Source organism: Leptonotus elevatus, chromosome 2 (assembly GCF_054856555.1).
Source record: "Leptonotus elevatus isolate MCC_2025b chromosome 2, RoL_Lele_1.0, whole genome shotgun sequence".
Classification (NCBI taxonomy): domain Eukaryota; kingdom Metazoa; phylum Chordata; class Actinopteri; order Syngnathiformes; family Syngnathidae; genus Leptonotus; species Leptonotus elevatus.
Window position 1 is genome coordinate 9,656,961 of NC_141240.1, and position 22,047 is coordinate 9,679,007.

Here is a 22,047-nt window from a genome sequence, read left to right on the forward strand (position 1 = left end):
CTCACACTGAGGTTGGAACTGTGACAATCCTAGTGGGTAATACTTTCCAGTTTCCACCTTCCTCGAATGCAGCATAAGTCTGTGACTGTAGCAGTCAGCTAACCGACATGTTTATGTGGCGGCCATGTTGGGGAGGTCAAACGTTCCAATCAAAATCAATGCATGAACATTCACTTAAAGTCGTAACTTGTTCATTTCTCAACCGATTTTCATGAGGATTATTTTTTGGAAATGCGAAAGCATGTGCCATCAATATGTAATCTTTGGAAAAAAAAGATGATTTTTTTCTTGCCGTCCATACATTTGAAATGTGCTAACGACTTTAACCCTCCGCGCTAACCTCTAGCGTAGGCATCTCAAAAGGGGTGTCATATCTACTGCCAAAACTGTTAACAAGGTAAGAACTTCTCTAGTCAAATCCCAATCTATCAAATTACTGGGCGGGTAATACTTCCATTTTTGAACATGGATACCAGAACATCAGGGGCATGCATAATTTAAAGGAAAATCAGCTTCTGAAGGGTGTTGTTGTTGTTTTTTAGAGCAGGTGGCATTTAATATTCAAGCGTGTTTTGTTCTCAAGAAATTACAGTAGTAATATGAGAAAAAATGTGCCCAATATTGTGAGATTGTAGCCATTATTTTACAAGTATGTGTGGCAGTCTGGGCCTAGCACCTGTAATATATAGTAATCATTGGGTGATATCCAAAGGTTGAGCAACATGGCAGAATGTCTCCTCTAGTTTTCATGAGTGGCATAGTTTTTCTGGAGTTTGAAATTTGAATCGCAAAAACATTGCAGATATAGCGAACATTCACGGCACACAAAATGTGTAAATGTTTGTCTAAGATGGTTTGACATTTGAATTAAATATGAAGAAGCCAAATAACAATGGCAACAAAACTGGTCTACATGAAGTAGTGGCTCTTTGTAACATGTTCACTCTCTTTGTACAAAAAGTTGAAAAAAATTGTTTTTGTATCTTCCTGTCATCTTCACTGGTTGCCTGGCAACTGCTCAAGGCCAAAAATAGTAGCTCCCCTAAACTTTATACAGTATTTTGAAAAAGGGAAATATTTTTTTTTAAATTCTGAGCTTGAGATTTTCTTTAACATCTTTGCTCATTTTAATCTGACAATGTTGCTGTTGTTTTAATTCATGGATTATGCACCACAGTTGCTTAGGACTTTCATTGGTCACTCACTCCATATTGTAGCTCTTCATGTGGCCTATCTGCAATGCTGCAGTGTTCCTGTCCTTGCCCGCATTTCCCCCGCACAGTTTTACATACAGATTGGCTCACTATATCAGTGAGAGAATGATTTATCAGCCTATCAGGGGCCAGAGAGAGGGGTTGCGCTGAGGGCCAGGGGGAGGATGTATGGCAACTGGCTGTAAATGATCTCAACATCTCCTCCTTCAGCATGCAACACCTCCCATCCCCATTTTCAAGAATCCCTCCTGACAATAGCTGAGTCACATTGAGATGCAGGTGAGAGTAAGCGTTGTTTTATCTGCACAAGCACGTTTGTAAATAAGCCTCTCTGGACCACCCTTCGGGTCAACACACAGCCAGATATACGAGGCGAGGCGTTCCTCTAACGCTCTCCAGTGAGGTGATATGCAAGACACCTTTGTGACATCCTTATCTCGGCGGCTGCCCTCAGATCAGTGCTGGCACTGGCAGGGTTTCCTGAACTAATTGCATTATGTTGACACAGCTGCCACACTGAATCATGCTCACAATCTTTTCTTGTTGATTGTTGTTGATGTTGTTGTTTTTTGTTCTGTGTGCTTGCATCTTGAACGTATATCTGCAACCCTGAGGGAAGTATGGGGGCGTGATGCCCAAGTAGATTCCTCACCCTGAATGGTTGCATAAGCAACTCTGCTGGCAGTTTTGCAGATCAGCTGCAGAGGGAAACAAGCAGCGCATCATATTATTTTGGAATACAGATCACTTTGTAGAAAAATTGTTCTGGATACTAAAAGTGATGTGGAAAATGTGTTCGTATGATGTACTTCCTTACAAAGCAATCCCTATTCTGCAATCTGTACCAATAACATTGGTCAAAATGTTTTATGAGATACTTTAGATATGTATACTGTATTTATTTTTTTTACAGAATAACATATTACAGAGAGGATGAAGTGAGATGCCCACATGTATTTTCAGATGTGTTGCTCATGTGTAGGAGGGAGGTAGCTATACAGTGCGCCACAATTGAACATAATCAGTTCTGCAACGCTGGTGGACTTCCAAGTTGTTTTACTTTCAAAACCATTTCCCCCAATATGTAATATGAAGCTCATTCAAACCCAAAAAACGTTTAAATGCATTTTTTTAATACTTTGTCCTTCACTCCCTAAAAATATTTATACATTTTTGGGTGTGTGTGTTTTTATTTTTTATGCTAGAGCATACAAAAGACCTAAAGAGGTCGCTTAAAGCAATAGTAGCTATTACAAAAAATGGCCATAAGGTGGCAGCAGAGTATAAGAGATCAGCCAGGACCATGTTGCAACAAGCTCTTTTTGACAGTGTTTTCAACAGGTTTATAGCTTTGAGCTTTCCCCCACTCTTAGATATATTCTAATGCTAATTGCTGCAAAATGGAAACATTTTACTTTTTTTCCCTGATGAAAGAAAATACTCTAACCTTTCTTTTGGTAGGTTCCATGTTTTTATAGCAATAGAACACACTATTCTGTGTCTTGCAAATACAGTCTCAAAATCCAGTAAAACAGCCGGGAGCAAAGGGGGTTGCTTCAGTGAAAATGGCTGGCAGTGAATTAGTTAATTGGATTCACAAACTTAAACAGATTCCATCATAAAACCATTAATTGTACAGGAAATGGTTTACGGTAAGTTACATTCTGTACTGTCATGAAAGTATAAAGTTAAGCTAGCTATTGAATAACAAAATTAAACTAAAATGTAAAAGTAAAACTACTTACACTTTGCAGAAACATGATAGCCGTGTAATGGAGAGGGAACAGGAAGGTGTTTGCAGACCTGTCATTGGTAAAATAAATATGCATATGATATTAAAATTCTATTCATTTTACTGTTCAAGTTCTTCTGAGGCTGCCCAGTGTCAGCATATTTTTTTGCACTGTTCTTTTACATCTGTACCGTCATGTGTACCCTATTGTGGTGAGTCTACAAATGAATGAATGAATGAATGAATGAATGAATAAGTAAATAAATAAACAAATAAATAAATAAATAAATAAATAAATAAATAGGAAAAGGCATGTGGAGTTAATCGTTTAGATGTGTTCCTTGGTATCGTGAGATTTGGTGACATCACATATGATGATGCTTCAAGTGTTTGTTTTCTTCCAACTAAAAGTGTTGACTGATTTCAAGTCTTAATTTGTCACATTGCGGTAATTATCGCATTGTGACAGCAGAAGTTGCTTCTTCCTTTTTGTTGCTCAGCTCCAGAAACTGACTCTGGCACAGGATTTGCACCATGTGCTATTTAGAATTTGCCAGAGCTTTTGTCCGTTCTTGGCTATCTTTATTGAATTGACAAAAGACAGAGACGTTTATAACTACAGTAGAATACCTTGCATAAATCTGTCTCGGTTGCAGCATTTATTGAATACCAGTTTAAATCTGTATGACTGAACTTTTGACCTATCGTGATTCTTGTTATGAAATGTGGTGCAAAACAGCAATTACAAAGATTGAACATAGAACGGTAGCGCTTAAGGCAGTTTTGTGGCTGAAAATGTAAAATGCTTAAAATACACAACTCAGTTCATTGTTGAATTAGTCTACATGTGTACAATTTCTCAAAATTTAATAGATGCTGATGATGGAAGCAGTGGAGCATTTCTTCTTGAGAGATTGGTGATTCCATCTTCCATCTGAAGGCACTCTGCTCAGACCGTGATCCTCACATTATCTCAACCTTCAGTGGTAAATAGCAAGCAATGCAGCCATCAGTATCTCCCTGTAATCCTATTAGAACTTGGCAAAATGAAACCATTGTGACTTTGGGAGTTCTGAGCCCATTTCAGCAGGAGTGCATTACTGTAGAGTAGTAGCAAGAGTTCAGGAACAAAGCTGCAAATGATCTGTAATTGAAATAAAGTAACCGTCTCAACTCTGCCTTCTTGATCGTGTCAATGCTGTCTGTGATAGATCTAAAGTATGGTTTACACATCACGATAATCGGGCTGAATTTGAGTATTTCCTCCCCTTCCGATCAATGTCAGCAAAGGCCAGATCCTCCAATGGCTCTAAAAGGTGTAGGGTGACAGAGTTTGCAAGATAAAACGGGTCAGTTGCCATTTAGGAAATGACCTGAATTCTGCGCTATTGCCGGACACATATAATTTATAATGTGTCTTACAAGTCGTTCACCACAATAAAAATGACAAGAGTTTCTAACTGCAATCTAGTGCCCAGTGTCATGTGTTGTGAAGCAGCGATGTACGGGAATATGATGTTAACACAGCAATTAGCAATGAATGGTCCCAGGCTAAAAGATACATTTGTAATACCAAATGTAACCACCAGAGTTCGCCATAGCTGATCTAACAGAAAATGTATGCATACACGGCTACACACAATCATAACTATCCAATATTGTCTGCTTGCTGAAGCAAAAGCACTGCAAAATATACTCTGTAACAGCTACATATACATTGTATGGTGTCTGGAAGTAACACGGCCTATAACCATCACGCCACTGTATGGTTTATGTATTTAGGATTGAAAAGTGTTGGAGTGTTCTTGCCATCGAATCCACTGATTGGTTGAATTATCCTATCCTGTCCATGGTATTGACGTGTCCGGAGGACGCAGTCAAAACGGAGCAGATCCGCAAACCACACGCGTCCGGTGTAATCTAGAAGTAAGAATGAATTCTTAGGAATCCAGCTGCTTTGCTATAAAAGCAGCTTCAGGAGAGATTCAATTTGCTCTCTCAACAGCCGACCATCGAGCTTTGTGGATGCCATAGATTACTTGTTTTCTAACCTTTGTGTTAGACGCAAGGCTGATTGGACTATCTTACTCCTTATGGGACTTTGCCAAATCTTAAAACAATAACTAAAGACAGACTCGAGGTTAGCACTTAGAGCAGGGGTGGGTAAACTCGGTCCTCGAGGGCCGGAGTCCTGCGGGTTTTGGATATTTCCTTTCTCCAACACATGATCAGCTCATCAGCAAGCTCTGCATATGCCTGATAACGATCCTGTTGATTGGAATCAGCTGCGTTGCAGCAGGGAAACATCCAAAACCTGCAGGACTCCGGCTCTTGAGGACCGAGTTTGCCCACCACTGACTTAGAGCTATAACAAAGAAAGCCAAATACTTAGCAACTTAGCATATAAAACGCTACCCTCTGCCTTTGACGGCAACTTTCTACACTGATGTGGAGTCGTTAGCAGTAAATGGTTTTTTTTTTCTCTAGCATTTCTGCGTAGCTTCTCTTGGCAATATTAATTTCCTTTGTCAGCTGATTTCTGATAATTATCCTCTTAAGCCCGATGGAGGTGTTAAAGTTTGGCAGTGAACCATAACTTGTTATTGTTGCGGAACATCTTCGTTGGAACACACGTCCTCAGAAAACCTGACACAGAATGCAATGTATGTTCATCTAAGCTGCCATATGCAGTTTCAATGACACTCCAATTTGTGCAGCCCTGTAGTGTCATCTTTTCTTCATTTCTTCACTGCAGGTTTCACTAATTTAAGTGTATGACGTAATTAAGTGGAATAAATACCGATCAGACTAGCCTAAAGCTTTATGGGCAATAGAGCAGTATGAGATGTTCAACATGGTATAGCAGGGATCTAGAGTGTTGCCTTCCCTGGAGGGACAATCCTTGCGCTACTTATATTTAAGAAGTTCATGTTTAAATTTTGCTCTGTTAGTCGCCAAAGCTGACGAGGGTTGAATCTGGGTGCTTTTGTTTGAATGTGTTTGAACAGCCAGCATTTGCAGTGTGGTGTTCATGTTAACTTGTAGAAATGTAAAAACTGTGAAGTATAAAAGACAGAAACTTGCAAGGTAACTAGCATGACTTAGTGGTACAGTTGAAAAACAGCAACTCCAAGTCTGGGCTAGAATGTGCATAGAGTAGAGGTACGTGACATCAGTATGCACACTGTAATTTTTAATAATCTTTTCTTTTTCTTTCTTTAAAAAAAAAAGAAGAAATAAAAGATTATTAACTCATTCACTGCCATTGACGGCTATAGACGTCAAAAATTAATTTGAACTATTTCTATTAGTTAATCCCCCCCCCCCCCACACACACACTTTTGTTAACAAGAGTATGAAAACCTAGGAAAAAAATATTGTTTAGAATGATTTAGAACAGATATAAAATTTGTGATTGTGAGTTAACTATTGAAGAAGTCATGCAATTAATTACAATAAAAAAATGTAATCGCCTGACTTGATCAAAAAAGGGAGAAAAGATTATTAAAAATTAGGGGCATCAGGCGATTAAAATTTTTAATCGTAATTAATCGCATGACTTCACTTGCTAACTCACGATTAATCTGTTCTAAAAGTACAAATAAAAAAAATCTAGGTTTTCATACTCTTGTTAACAAAAGTGGGAAAAAATGTTAAACTAATAGAAATAGTTCAAATGAATTTTTGACGTTTATAGCCGTCAATAAAGAAAAATATGGTTCATCCGAATAAACAGTTATTGTAAAATAATTTTCAGGAATATTGAATTACAGTATTGGATAGCTGCAGCCTTACTTTATATTGTCATATTGTTAAATAAAAGTTTTGCATTAAGTCCCTTTGAAGCTCTGTTCAGAGAGGTCAGAGTTCATCTGGCTTAGTGTTTAGTTGAGCCTATATTTATTGGAATATGATGCATGAAATGCTCATTAAATGATAACCGCAGCTTTATAACCAAAATAGCTCAATGCGATCAGGATAAAAGAGTTTCTCAGCATGAAAAGTGCTCAAACTAAATTAGGAGCCTACGCATGGACCTCCAGCGATAATGTGCGTACCACTTTTATTTTGTGAATTAAGTGATAAACTGCAATCCCTAAGTGCCAACGTTTGGACGAAACGTATGTGCACAGGCAGTTGAGCTGAAGGCCACGTCACAGATGGCAGTAGCCTGACGGATTTGAGCAGGTCACATTACAAAGATTGCTCTTTATCTTCGAGGACCTGCTCATCTGGTGACCTGTGACAGCCGAGCAGCGATTGCTGTTGTCTCCCTTTGAATACGGCAACCTTTTCACAGCGCCTAATATTCAATAGTTAATTTGCCGCCCCACTGCTCCTGAATGTTGCCCTCAGCTGCAGCCACATGAGTCCTATGACCAGTTTTCTCCTTGTTGACAGAAGCCATTTTGAAAGTGAGGATTAAAGTGCCTTGAGGTTTTCCATGGATGGAAATTCAAGATTGTATATAACACACTGACATGCTCATTAATCCGCATATTGGCCACTTGCAGACAGCTGTGTGCAGCAGTGTCAAGTTGTCAGGGCCGGGAAACAAAGGACAAATAGTTAATTAATTGCTGTGCAGGGTACTTGTTGTGTAATAGAACAGCTGCATGACTTGAGCTCACCCTCCTTGGGTTGTTTTCTCTTTGCCGATCCAACCTGGACGCTAATAGGCTAACTATAAACTCTCTCCGCTACAATTAGAGACATGCTATCCGCATGGAAGACTTTTCTGTTGCTGCAGGATGTGAATGAATGAATGGTTTATTTCAGTTCCATACACAGTAAAGAAAAGAAAAACAAACATCCTTTTGAACAAATTAATTAATAACTAAAAAAGGAATAGGTTATTATTGTCTATCCAATACGGTCCCATGAATCAATATGATAACGGAGCTAAATAAATAAATACTACACTCACATTATAATTCATAAATGTTTTACATTTTATCAATGGCACTGTAAGCATGAATTATTTTACATTTTAAATTTGTCTTAAACCCCAATCGAGAAGTACACAGCTTCAACTCATCATCAAGTCCATTCCATTTATCCAAAAACTGAAACACATCTGTATTTTATGTTGTTCTTCACTTTACATGTTTCAAACATAAATACATTTCTTAAATTATTCCTAATTATTTTTAATTATTCCTCCTTAGGTTTCTTCTCTTAATTTAAAGAAACTCTGAATACAACAGGTAGGCTATCCACTACACAAAAAAGCATTTCAGTGTCTTCAAATACAAAGTACACAATATCCATACATTTTAAAATTCCAGATCCATAATTGATTAGTTGATTCTCTGTAGCCAACCTTTTTCATTATTCTAATAGCTTATTTTCTGTAATTTTGTTTTATGTACTGTGCATTTTCCCAAACTTCTGCACAGCATGACATGTGAGGCAACACAAGATAAGAGTACAATATATGAAGACCTTTCTGGTTTAGGATATCCATCCATCCATTAGCCGAACCGTTTACTTTATAAAGAACAGCCACTGATTTTGCTTATTTACATTTAGAGTATTCTATCTGTGGCTTCCAACACAGTTTATAATCAATAATCACTCCCAAAAAGTTTCAGTAACTTGTTCAATCTCAGGACTATTTAAATAAAGTGTTAAATCGCAGTTGAGCTGTATACCACCAAACACCATAATTGTTTTTTTCATCTAGTGATAGCTTATCACAATCAAAACATTAAAAAAAAAAAACACACACAATCAATGTTCCTTTCTTTTTATTAGTTGTTTCATGTCATCCCCCGAGCAAAATACATTTGTATCATCAGCGAACATTACAAATGAAATTTTAATAGATTTTAAAACAGTGCAAATATCATTTAACTACATTATAAATAACTTAGGTCCTAATACTGAACCCTGTGGAATACCACAGGTTACTATTTAACCATTGAAGTGCGCCACTTCTCATGCCATGTTGTTTACATTTCTGCAAGAGTATTGAGTGATCAATGGCATCAAATGCTTTACACAATTCAATAAATACACCCACCACATGTCTTTTTTCTCATCTATTGCTATAGCTATATTTTCTATAAATTCCATCACTGCCAAAGTGCTATTAATCCCTTTTCCAAAGCTATATTGGCGGTCATTTAATACATCATATTTTTCAACAAAGGCATCACGTCTTTCCACAAAAAATATTTTAGAAAATTGAGGTAACACAGAAACCATCTTTATAAATTGGTATCACTTTTGCTGTTTTCATTATATCAGGAAAAATACCTGTTAAAAAGCATGATTTTTTTTTGCAAAAATACGGATATGGTTCAAAACCACAATTATTTGCTTCTTCAATGAATGACATATTAACGTTAAAGAACACTAAATATGACATTGCATGTTTTGTCTATTAAGTTAGGCAACTTGTGCTTATCTACATGCAAATGTTACAAAAGCATTCGCGACTGCAAAGTGGAACCTCAAGGGTTAAATTTTTCCACACGGAATGTAGTTGAAATACAGTGCCATCATAAAATCTTTATTACGATAGTGCTGTCAGGCATGACAGTGATAGAATAAACATTTTGGTTTCTTGAAACTTCTTGTACAACCGTAAAACCTGATGCGTGGCCCACTTTCCAATTTGATTGGCATCTTGCTGTGGAATTGCACGTTTCACAATTACGTCATGAAACATATTGGCAACATGACTGTATTGAAAGTATTTGCTATCTTTATAACTTCCAATAAAGCTGTCTCCAGAGTTAAATGTATCATAACACATTGTCAGGAAAGGCAATGTGTGCAACTTGACCTCTTGACAAGCAAGTGCCTGCTGTCCATACTTGTTGTTTCAGGCTTGGTGGACTGTAAGAGGTGAGCCAGGTTTGAGTTTGTTAGTTGTGGGCAATAATTTTCCATGACGTACACATAATACAGTAGCTTTAAAGTAGCTATTAAAAGTGTAGTAACACCGTGACTCTATTCAAATTTAACACCAAAGATAGGAAGGAGTGCTTTAGTTTCCAGTGCCATGGTTTAGTTCTAATTTACAATCACCATGGTAACTGCCATTTGAATCACTGAGAGGCTATTGACAAAGCGAGATGAAGTTCAAAATGCTGAAAGATCCAAGTTTCCATGTTTTATATAATATGCATACATAATTGCATGTCACTTAAAGAGTTTTCAACATTTGATCTGTTCAGTTACTGTAACATAGGAGGCCTAAATAAGGGTTGAATCCGCTGCTCCATGTTCAAAATCCCAATTTGCCATCTGTCCAACACCTTTAACTACTAAGTTGGTTAAACTCTTCTCTGTCCTTGCTTTTCTTGTACCTGTTGAAATATGATTTAGCTCAAAGCACTGCCTCTCATTGTCCGTCTGCCTCTTCAACAGACTGCAGTGTCTGAACAACACTTTGATGGATTGCCCTGAGATTTTATACAAATGTTCAAGGAGCCCAGAGAATCTATCATAATCACTCTGGAGATCCTCTGACATTTCCTCCAGCTACATCATTAGGTTACCATTTTCGGTTTTCATAAAATGTCACATTTAATGAATGGATTGTTAAAAACCCTGTTTTCTCTTCTACCAAATTGTCATTTACATCTCCTGTACTGAGGATATCATTCTCTTGGGTCATGATTAAAGCCGTGGAACATTGGAGCAAACTATTTGAAGAACCTTGGCTGTACTTTTCGTTCAGGCCTAATTAGCCAATGTTAACATGCAAACATTAACACTTGACCTAAAGAACTGTTCGTAAGTGATGTCTTAGCTCGGGAATTGGCTCATAAAGTGCCACTGCTTCTGCCAAAGAAAAAGCTAATTAAATTGTAGATTTTGCTAGCATGGTTGCTAAAAGCTGTCTCTGGTGGTAGTCATAAAACATGCAGTCCTCTCTGTCCTCTCTATCCGCCCTTGCTGTCACCCTCAGAGTAGTGGAGATTAATTGTTGAGCACATTTCCGTTCATGTTTATACAATTGGTCTAGTTTAGCTAGATTCCGAATGACCAGAAATACATTGTAATGAACACATCACGTTGTAATGAGGTGACCTCGAGTGGCATGAGCTCATCCTTCTCACTGTCAGACTCAATCTGAATAATTCATATGTGGCAATACATGGCGGCTGAAACTCCACCACTAACTTAAGGACTGGCACCTAAGAAATGAAAAAATCCCGCTTTTTTTCCCACCATATCACCCTAGCATGAATAAAATCAACAAGTCTACTCTTGTTATTGTTGTCATCCTCCCCTGCTCTTGCCCAATCAGTCATCAGTCTGTCGGCAGGCTGCTTGCAGCTGCACTTGTCACGCGGTGATTTCTGGAACCGATAAGAGCTCTGATTGAACATTTGTTTGGCGCATGGGAACACGACGGCAGGATGGTGTGTGGATGTTTCTTTTGTTTCTCCTAACACCTTTCATGGTCAGGCACAATTGGCTCAAGCATTAGGTGACAAGCAAACAGCAAGCAAGCAAACAAGCAAATGTGATGTATAACTGAGGATTGATGGTTATTTCTCATTAATATTGTTGTCAAGTGAACTCAAATCGTTGCCCGCTGACCTCACTTCCTTGTGAAATATGCTGGAACCAGTGCAGTGTCAGACCGTAGCGCAGGCTGCCATAGTCAATCACTGTGTAGAGTATGATGCTTCTGTTGGTAAAAATGGATGGAATGGTATAGGAATTCAGGGAATAGAAATGGCTTCATCATGCATTTTTAAAACTTCCCCATTTATCTTTATATTCATTAATACTGCTGCAATGACCTCAACCCTTTTACACATTAATTAAGGCAACCTCCATCAGGAAGGGGTTTTATTACTCTTCAGGCTGGATGACCTGTGTTGGAACATTAGCTGATGAAATAGGTTTTTAACAAAACCGTGACTAAAACTGTGGGCTATGGAATACTTCATCTTTTAATATTTGAACACATTTACTGTTTGTTGAATTTGAAATATGTTGAACCTGACTACTATGCAAACGCTCTTTTCTCCTTTGTGTCTAGAGCGGGTAGTGTATCCTCTTATACAATAAAAAAACAAAACAAGTAGAGTGCATGAAAGGAATATGGCCGACCAGCCCTTCTATCCTAATTATTATACTGTAGTCTAATAAAAATGGTTCACAGCCCTAAAAATGTGATTATTTGAAATTTAAGTTAAGTATACAGTATATAGCTACCTTAAGTCCCACTAATGGTTTGAATTGTGTGTAGTTAAAATATAGCCCGCAATTACACAAAATTATAAAAATAAAAATAATACTTTTCAGCACACACCACAGTTGATTGGTGTCTTCATTATTCATTAATTTATTCATTTATTTATTTATTTATCTATTAATTAATTAAGTAATTAATTAATTTATTTATTTATTTATAGACTTGAAGGAACAAAAATTCCTTCAATGCACTTAAAATAGCCGGCCAGTGAGTGGCAGCGTATGAGATTACACATTACGTGTGTGCAACTTGGCCCCATAAGAACATTTGCCAAGGGCCAAGCCAACATGCTAACCTCAACTTTGTCCTGTATTATTATTAATCTGATGCTATTATTATTATTATTATTATTATTATTATTGTTGTTGTTGTTGTTGTTGTTGTTGTCTTGTCTAATTAGGATAGCTTTGGGGGAGCTAAAGGGATCAGAAAAGTCACTTAACAGACACAAGTTGTAGTTATTGCTTACTACTTCGCTTGTTCCAACATAAAATAAAAGCAAAACTTTCAAAGTTTTATTTTGACTTCATGGTCTTTGTGTGGGCCAGTCAGAGACTGTGGGCGGGCCGTATGTGGCCCCCGAGCCGTACTTTGCCTAGTTCTGAGGAAGTAGAATTTAGATTTTGAATAGATGTCCACTTATTGTAGCGACATGTATGCATGAATGGCTTAAATCCCACTCTCACTTCTCTCTTGGTAGGGAACATTGAGAATGATACTCCCTTTTGAAACACATGCATGATTAAGGGGTAAATAGATGCCTATAGGATGGAGAGCCCTCACATTCGTAGGTTTCTACTTCTAATTTGTGAAAAACTCTAGAATCTAAAAATAAATCAAACAAATTCGTTTTCCCACAAAGTGAATGCATGTACAGTACCTGTGCATGCTTGACACTAACAAAGCATGACAGATAACGGTGTTAATAACTGTTTTCCTGATGTGTTTCAGGGACTGTGTGCAGCCTAAATGACTAAGTGGAACTTGTTCAAGCACCAGACAACGCCCATGGTCGCTGCCAAGCCAACAGGGGCCAGTGCCTTGACTGTGACTCCTGCCCCCGTCGCACTTGTCTCTGCAGACAACTCCACCGAGCCAGTCAGCAAGAACGATGCCTTTGACGAGATCAAAAACAAGTTTCTGAACGAAATCGATAAGATCCCACGTGAGTTCTGAACCAACTTCCAATCAACTTGTGATGACGAAGCAACCGTTTTGGAATTGGATTTTCTGCTTTTGCTGCGGGCAATGGCTGCCTCATAACGACTTTACTCAGTATCGATCAGTGGCTGCCCCCCCCCTAATGGCACAGAAATCTAATTTTCGCCCAATCTAATCGCGAGTGTGGCACCTCTTACTAAATATATTTGGCCCAGAGCACGACATGGACAGGCTAATCGAGCGGTCGGTCAAATGTCAAAGTATTTGTTTCTTTCCTCTCGGGCTAGGAATGTTTCACCTATACGTGGATTTGTTTATCATCCTCAGTGCCATCCTGGGCCATCATCGCCATTGCTGTGGTCGCTGCTCTACTCATTCTAACGTGCTGCTTCTGCATCGTCAAGAAATGTTGTTGCAAGAAGAAGAAGAACAAGAAGGGCAAGAAAGGAAAGGGTGACATGGGGATGAAGAACCTCAAAGGAGGAGAGGTATGTGACACCATGGGAGTTTGGAGATTTTGTTTGCCACCCTTGATTTGGACTGCTACAAGGTTTATTATACGGCTTTGTAATTGGGAATTAGAAACAAACAAGACAAATCCAGTTTTTCTACCTCAGTTGATTGAAGCAAACATTTAGGAGTTTCTCCTGGCCCAATAATTTGTCGTGTTTTAAGGTCTTAAAAAAAGATTTTTCACCAATCTTGGCTGATAAACTGTATTTTTAACATTGAAGTCCTCTAGTCAAAGACATTATTCTATTAACCCTAAGGAATATTGTGAAAGATGTGTGCCTCAGTTAGAACAGTTTCAAAGCATGGTGTCGCTCGACTTCAAACCTGTCTTCAAGCTTCAAATAACAGAAAATCAACTTAACACTATAGAGACTTTTACATTCAAAATGAAACCTACAGTAGGTTTATACGATGAACTTGTAAAAACTGTTAAAAGTTTGCTAACAAAAACAACGACAAGTGTTGTGATAAGCATGCCAGGCAGTTGATCGCTACGTCAATTTTTAAAGCATGACACTCACGGCCACGAGGCGCTTTCTTTTGACTATGACTTGTTGGTCTACAGTTTGCAGTGTAGACAGACAGACAGAGAGACAGACAGATAGAACCATTTGAAATTTCTAACAGTTGCGTCTGCTCTAAGAATGAGCTCACTAGTGATGGGACATTTTGATTTCCTAGGAATTTTGCAGAAGTGATCATTGGATAATGTAAAGACTTTGACAGATTTATTAAAATATAGTGTTGCATATTGATATGTATCTGTTTCCAACCTTGTTAATCATTGTTGACAATTACCGGTAATGTGAGAAATCATTAAGATGGACAGTTTATTTCACATAGATGAGTGGAAATCAGCAATTACAAACAATAAGAAAATTAAAGGTAATCTGGGCGAATTTGCTATGAATGCCATGAAGTAGCTCTGGGTTTCCAAAAGGTTGGTGACAAGGAAAGATGAGGTCATAAGTGGGATTGTAATGTTCACTCTTTTTATTGATTCTCATACCTCAAAAAAACACAAAAACCCTTAGTGAATTGGTCCCATTTGTTATTAATTTAAAAACTATGCAATAATGAATGAGAAAAGGCTCACTGGTCACGTTTCTTACTACTATTTGAAGTACAGTATACAGTAAATGATGAGCAAAGACTCTATTCATTGGCTTTACAACCAGGTCAGTGTACTCTCCACAGATGAAAATAACACTCTTACCAACCATGATTATCTGTTTTATTTTTTTCCTCTCTTTTTGTGATGTATTTGTCATAAATGTTATTGTTGCTCTCTCTCTCTCTCTTTCTCTCTCTTTCTCTCACTCTCACTCTCACTCATGCTTTGGGATTTGAGTGGGAAATGACATGTCCTATCTATTCAGCTAAGCCCCGACACTGTTTTCACAACCTTTCGAGAGTGATTATAAAAATAGCAGTTAGAACAATTGTTCTTGTGCAGGTCTTATAATTGTTTATTTTTACATGCCTCAGTGATGATTTGACGACTCATTCAGTTGGGTAACAATACATCTAAAAGTCAAGTTATTTTAAGGCACAATGGATCTGCTGCACAAGATATGATTGTGCTAATGAGGAGGTTGGCCTATCTGTCATTTTCCTCACTCCCTACAGTTTAGCTGACTGCATTTGCTGTGATTACCTTCTTTGGTGTCTGCTGTGAGTTCAATCTCTTCCTTTGTCTCTGCTCTCCTCCTTCCTGCTTTGTGTCTTATATGTGCTCCGTGTATCTTGACTGTGGTGGACTTCTCTGCCTACGGTAGGTCTGATAGCACGCGGCACCCCTCTCTGGCCGCTCTGAGTAAGCGCAGACCAGTGCAGAGGGGGGAGCTTTGGGGGCGGGCTGGGCTTGAAGGGATGGATTGCAGTGATGATGTCGATGAGTGCTATGGCTTCCTTAGTTCTTTGCAAGCTTAGGTGCTGCCGGTGCTTGAGGAATCTTTGGGAGCAATTAAGCTGCTTCGCAAAATCCACTGAACTGACATGCCGCACCAATTGCTATGTCTTGATACAGTGCTGGTTCTCTTCAGAAATGTGACCCCAACAAAGATCTGTTTTAATGCAAATGGTTTGAAATGAAAATGAAACCCTTCCTTTGATTGAGCCTTTTGAATGACTAGTGCACTCAGCAATTCACTAGTGATCACTAACATGCATGTGCAAGGGCTAAGCTGGATAATGTCATACAAATGCAACCCATCAGTGAACTTTGGGCTTGTTTCCACCATCATGGGCCGTTATAATGCGACGCCAATCAAAAAGGCTATCAATCGCTTACAATTAATTCCTCTTGAGGTCGGAAATTTACTCACCGGCGCCCCACTTGTGCAAACACGCTCAGAGTTCCACGACAGAGCAGACTTGTTTGTTTTGTATCTCTTGACAAAACCAGCATACGCCCTTGCAATAGGTAACATTGAATGGCCACAACTTGACTTGAGAGTAGCTTTCCTGGATGACCCATGCTGCTGACGTTCAAGGTGACAGATGAGAGCGAGATGGTGTGCCTGAATGTATGCCCCAGATTTGCCGTCCTCACGATCCTGATTTCAGTCCATCCAAAGATTAGGCTAATTTCTCAAGGTGAAACCTCTTCTTGATATTCATCCCACGTTGAGCAAAAGGCATTCATCCAGACATACCATGTCCTTATCCCAGAGCCCTCCCCAGGAGTTTGGGGAAAAATGAAAATTCTCAGACATTTTTGGTCCTGACAAAAATGTGCCCTTTTCAAACTGTCCATGCTGAAGCTAAGGTAGTTCACTGACATTAGCCATCAGAAAGAAACATACCCTGCATTTTGTGGCTTGGCATGTTTGAATGAAACGCATTGACCACAACAAAAATAGAGAATGCCACAAATAAGTACAATCGTGTGAGTTTACAAAGAGGGCGTGAGTTATCAAGCATGCACGATAGGCCGCATGCAAGCAAGACAAATGATTGGGTGTGTTGGGATTAAAAAAAAAAAAGAGTGTTGTGAGAATGTGTGTTTTATCTGTGTATGCGCCCTGTTCCAGCTCACCTCTTTCAGCTGACCAGAGAGTAGCTGGACCGTCCGTTTTTTTACGAAGACATCTGTGTTTTCTCAAGATGACAGCCATAGGAAATTCAGCAATACTCGACTTGAATCCTAACTGAAAGGACAAATTAATAGCAAACCGCTCAAGATCCAAGAATAAGAAGCACAACTGAAGGTCTTTTGCATTGGAAATAATTTGGACTTTAAGAAACTTGAAGCTACATGAATGATAAACTAGCATGTAATTTCTCAGACGAACGCACCTGCTCCCAACCAGCAGGGGGAAGTAGTTTTTATTCCCAAATCCACAAACAAGTGAATACTATTGCATCTTTGACCACTTCTGTCTCTATACTCATGCTTGGAGCCAATCATATTGCTTATGTCATAAATCATGTTGAACAGAGGTGGGCATTCCGTCAATATTAACTGCAGGTCTGTCAATCCATCAATCATGGACGTCGTTGATGATTAACGGTTTACATGAAACCTCGAAAAATATCCAATGTGATCACCGATAACTGGATCAATCCTCACGGATCTGGAATGCCGGTTTCACTGACAAATAACGGAAGCACTGACGGATGCCCACTTTGTTGATGCACCACAGAGTACTTCCACTTCTTTCTTGAAACTGCGGGCGAGCTACTATTTTTATCCTTCAGTAAACAAGTAAATATACACTTACCAGGTATGCTAACTTCCTGGCACACCATTCTACAAGCCTTCTCTCTTCTGGCTCGGACCCAATACTGATAGCTGGCCGAGTGGGCGTGTTATAGAGCTCGGATGACGACAGATCGCAATGATAATGTTTTAATTAGCTTAGTGCTCAGTTCGTTTAATTGGCATTAGGCACATTGCCAGACTGTTAAAGTGGAAGTCAACCTTAAACATTTTTTGACAATAATATGTTATATGTGACCTCACAAGTCTAAACATGACATTCTGATTAATATTACATTTGTGAAATATGAGTTATGAAGCAAAATCCTGCCATTTTTATCCATCTCAGGGGGCAGCCATTTTGCCACTTGCTGTCGACTGAAGATGACATCACAGTTGCTCAGGCTCAGGCAATGACCAATCACAGCTCACCTGTTTTCTGAAGCTGATCTGTGATTGGTTGTTAGAGCATATTGTCAAAAATTTGGGGGGGGGGGGGTGTTGACTTCCCCTTTATGGGCCCTTTGGTGCACCATTTTAAGTCAGGCACATTTTTTAACAGCTCTGGGTCCTAAAATGGGGAAGTATTGCGTCAGTTGGCTATGCGCGGCAGTATTTACGACAGTTAAAATTGTGTGCACTTACTATATGTGGCAATATTAATGAGGGGAATAAAATAATAACATACCAATGTAAACCGGCCTAAGTGAGTGTTGAAACTTTGCAAATTGAAGTTGAGCTACCATTAAAGCTGCATTGTTCTTTCTGCTGTGTCCGGCCATGTTCTTTAACTTGAGTGCTCGTGTGGACGTGCTCCAGCGGAGCCCCCGTTGACGCACTGATAATTGATGCCCTGTTCTGTTACTGATGGTCCTAAAACAGTGGCTGTAATTTAGCAATGACGGAGACTCAGTAAAAATAACACTGCAGGATTGATGGATTGACAGTTACAGTTTGGTTTGGTTTGAAATAATTGCCGATAACGGAAGGGTGTCCCGGCTGTTGATGATTGACGAATGCCGGGCGCTCAAAATTCAATGACGCGCCCACCTCTGATGTTCAACATAAATGCCCAGTACATGGGAGAGTCGCAATGAAAGTTACACACAATAGCAACGTAAACAAGGGAATATCTGAGGATATCAAAAACTAAGCAGACACCAGGAAAGATGTCTCGCTTCAGCCTTCACTATCAATACCCAAGTCAGAAATCACTGCGTCAGTGGTTTGGCTTTATGTCATTGCTCTGTCCTTCAGTGCCTCTCAGCTTGGACCAAATAATATTGAGCACTGTGAATGCAATAACTACACTGCCATTAGGCTTACAATGTATTTTAAATGGCATGGCACAGTAACATTGTCTTGTCTTCCCCGTCACATTTGGCAAATTTGTTATTTTATTATTGCTTTGTACCATTTTCATATGAAAGTTCTAACAATCATTTTTAGTATGGCAGTTGGTTTTCCAACATAGTAACAACTGACAATTTTTTATTTATTGCATGTTTGGTATATTCGAGTGAATTTGAACCTCAAAGTGTGAACAAACCCTATATGGCTCTTATTTAAAATCCCCCAACCCTTGTATTAACTCAGTGAATAGAGTTTTCTAGGTCAGGACAACTTCATTGCCTCATTTTTAAATACTAGTCAAGGAATTCCAAAAACAAACAAACAGCAAATGGTGTCACCCAAGAAATAGTGAAATCAAGTCAGGTTGCAACCGTGGTCATCGATGAACAGATTGCACTAGTAACACCGGTGTGTGCAGGGGTAAGTGACAGGTAGGTGCTGTGACTAACCCGACTGCTGATGGCCGAGGGTTGTCGATCAGCACAACCTCTGACTTCGAAGCATCTGCTCACTAGTTCCTCTACTGCTTTCCACCCGCCTATCTTGCAGAAACAACAGGACGATGACGACGAGGAAGACGATGTTGAACCTGGACTGACCGGAGATGAGAAAGAAGAGGAGGTGAAGGAGAAAGAGAAGCTTGGAAAGCTGCAGTACTCCATTGATTATGACTTCCAGGAGAACAAGGCAAGAACATCGGTCACTTTGATGCTCATAAAGAGACCGGAAGGAAGTATGAATGCTGTAGATTGAAATGATCACAGAAGTCATATCATTCCAGTGCTCCACCAATTTTCAATGTCAAAGCAAAAATAATATTGGTTTGTAAAGTTATGTCAATCTCTAGCTGACTGTGGGAATCCTGCAAGCTGCTGATCTCCTTTCCATGGACAGCGGTGGCACCTCTGACCCGTACGTTAAGGTCTTTGTCCTACCCGACAAAAAGAAGAAGTTTGACACAAAGGTTCACAAGAAAACCCTTAACCCAGTCTTCAATGAGACTTTTGTCTTCAAGGTAGGCCTTGTAGTACTCATTACTATTTCAAATGATATATGTCAGGTTGACCAGTCATGATCTGGCTTTCTTCTGGGAGTTTAGCCCACTTTCATCCACTGGTAATAAAAGGTTGCAGACATTTTGAAGGTGGCTGACAAGGAGAATGTGGGCGAGAATTAAATTAAAGGAGAGGGCCACCTTTGGTGCCTGCTGACACAGCTCGATGAATTGAACACAAATAATTCAAACAGCTTGTCAAAGTCAGGCCAGCTCTACTGAAGCTGCATGTTAAGCCAGCCATTTGTAAGGTCCAGACTGAAGTCACAGCTAATGTTGTTCTGTCTGCTCTTCAAAAGCTACAGTCAATAGTAATGATTTGTGGAAGAATGCAGTAAATCTGGACTTTGCTATAAATGACTAAATTGGGATTGGTTTGTGATTTCCAGATTCCATTCCAAGAAATGGGAGGAAAGACCCTGACCATGTCTGTTTATGACTTTGATCGCTTCTCAAAACACGACGTCATCGGCGAGATTAAAATACCCATGAACACCCTTGACTTGGCAAAGCCGATTGAGGAGTGGCGAGATTTAGACAGCGCGGACCAAGAAGAGGTAATATAATTGAGAAGGAAAGTGTTACCTTTCCACTTTGTTTTACGTTTTGGCACAGAAATTAATAAGCAATTTAATGACACTATGCAAAGAAAAATCTTTGGATGCACCTATTAGATCTATATTAGTCAATCAATTTAGGGATTGGGCCATCCCAGTGGCAACTGGCAAGCATGCCCGTCATCATGCGTTACAAGTAGTTTGACAAAACTGGTGCTGATTTCCACAAACAGCCTCTCAAGAGCTCTGTAAAATGAGTAGTAGTTTTTGTTGCCATATTTGAAACGCTACATTATACTCTACGTAAGGATTAACAATGATTTCTGCTGTTTGTCGAGATCATGACAGCTGGATTTAACTTTCTCTCACTTGTCATACTTGAAACAGCCGGAAAAGCTGGGTGACATTTGCATCTCTCTTCGTTATGTACCAACTGCTGGTAAACTCACAATCTGCATTCTGGAGGCCAAGAACCTGAAGAAAATGGATGTGGGGGGTCTTTCAGGTTTGTAAACACGAATCACCCTTTCTTCAGTATATAACAACTTGGGTACCTTCATTGACATCAGCGGATATATGTCGCAACTGTGACATGCAGTTAGCTAGCTAGCTAGCCCTACACCCTGAAAATACCGTGGACTCTCGCGTTATGAACGACCCTGTTTACAAACAATTCGTGTTCCACATTTTTGGAGAAAAATGACCTCTGTTCACATACTATCTTCGGCATACGAATGGTTTTGGCATGGATGAGCGGATAGATCGATAATGTGCTTATTCTTCTACTTTGTAACCATCAGCCATTATTGCTGTAAACTGAAAAGTAGTTCCATGGTGTACAGTTGCATATGTAGGCCAAGTTTTGCCTCCGCATCCTCTTATCATCCAATCACAAATGCCTGATTGATTGGCGTGGTAGCCTAAAAGAAATCTAAAAATCTATTTATTTTTGTCAGAAAATACTATCGACATTATGTATCTTATTTATTGAATTGTAGTGTCTCTTTAATTAAGACAGCGAATGGTTAATGTCGGCATAATCACATCGAAATAACTGTCCAGAAGTGTCAGGCTGAAGCTGCGTCTACGTACATTCACCCAATCATAGATGGGAAAACAACCATGGCCCGTAGAGGTAGGCACCATGTTCAAATGCTGAAATTTTGCTCAACAACTAAACAAGTAACAATAGCTCTTGAGAAAGGGGAAACTGTTAAAGTGAGTGTGAGGAAGCACTTGTCATAAATGAACGGAAAGATATGTGCTTTTCGTCTTCTCACATCATATAACCAGTCTCTGTGCATCACGCAAGGCAAGGTAGGCTACCGGTACTGTATCTTTGTTGTTGTTTAGCTCTATATTAAACTCACAAATGAGAACGCCACTGGTGATAGCGGAGCGAGGCAATCTAAAAATTATAAAAATGACCGGAAAAAGTATGCAGCAAATTGGCTACAGAGCAATTCATCTTTAAAATAGACATCTCACTTTTAAAATATATTTTTTTAACATAAAAACATAAAAGTTTCCCTGC

The 22,047-nt window shown here is 39.2% G+C and overlaps 1 protein-coding gene across 4 annotated transcripts in view; it reads left to right on the forward strand.

Moving 5' to 3' along the window:
* LOC147178362 (synaptotagmin-2-like) overlaps positions 1–22,047 on the forward strand; it is a 67,904-nt gene that overhangs the window by 37,900 nt on the left and 7,957 nt on the right. For 3 of the 4 annotated variants that reach the window (XM_086070054.1, XM_086070056.1, XM_086070055.1), the window contains 6 exons: positions 13,124–13,337; positions 13,661–13,821; positions 19,452–19,589; positions 19,750–19,917; positions 20,346–20,513; positions 20,901–21,018. In XM_086070054.1, the coding sequence (XP_085926180.1) occupies positions 13,142–13,337; positions 13,661–13,821; positions 19,452–19,589; positions 19,750–19,917; positions 20,346–20,513; positions 20,901–21,018 (949 nt within the window). In that variant the 5' untranslated portion in view covers positions 13,124–13,141. The remainder of the gene's footprint in view (positions 1–13,123; positions 13,338–13,660; positions 13,822–19,451; positions 19,590–19,749; positions 19,918–20,345; positions 20,514–20,900; positions 21,019–22,047) is intronic. The other variant, XM_086070057.1, reaches the window with a different exon arrangement.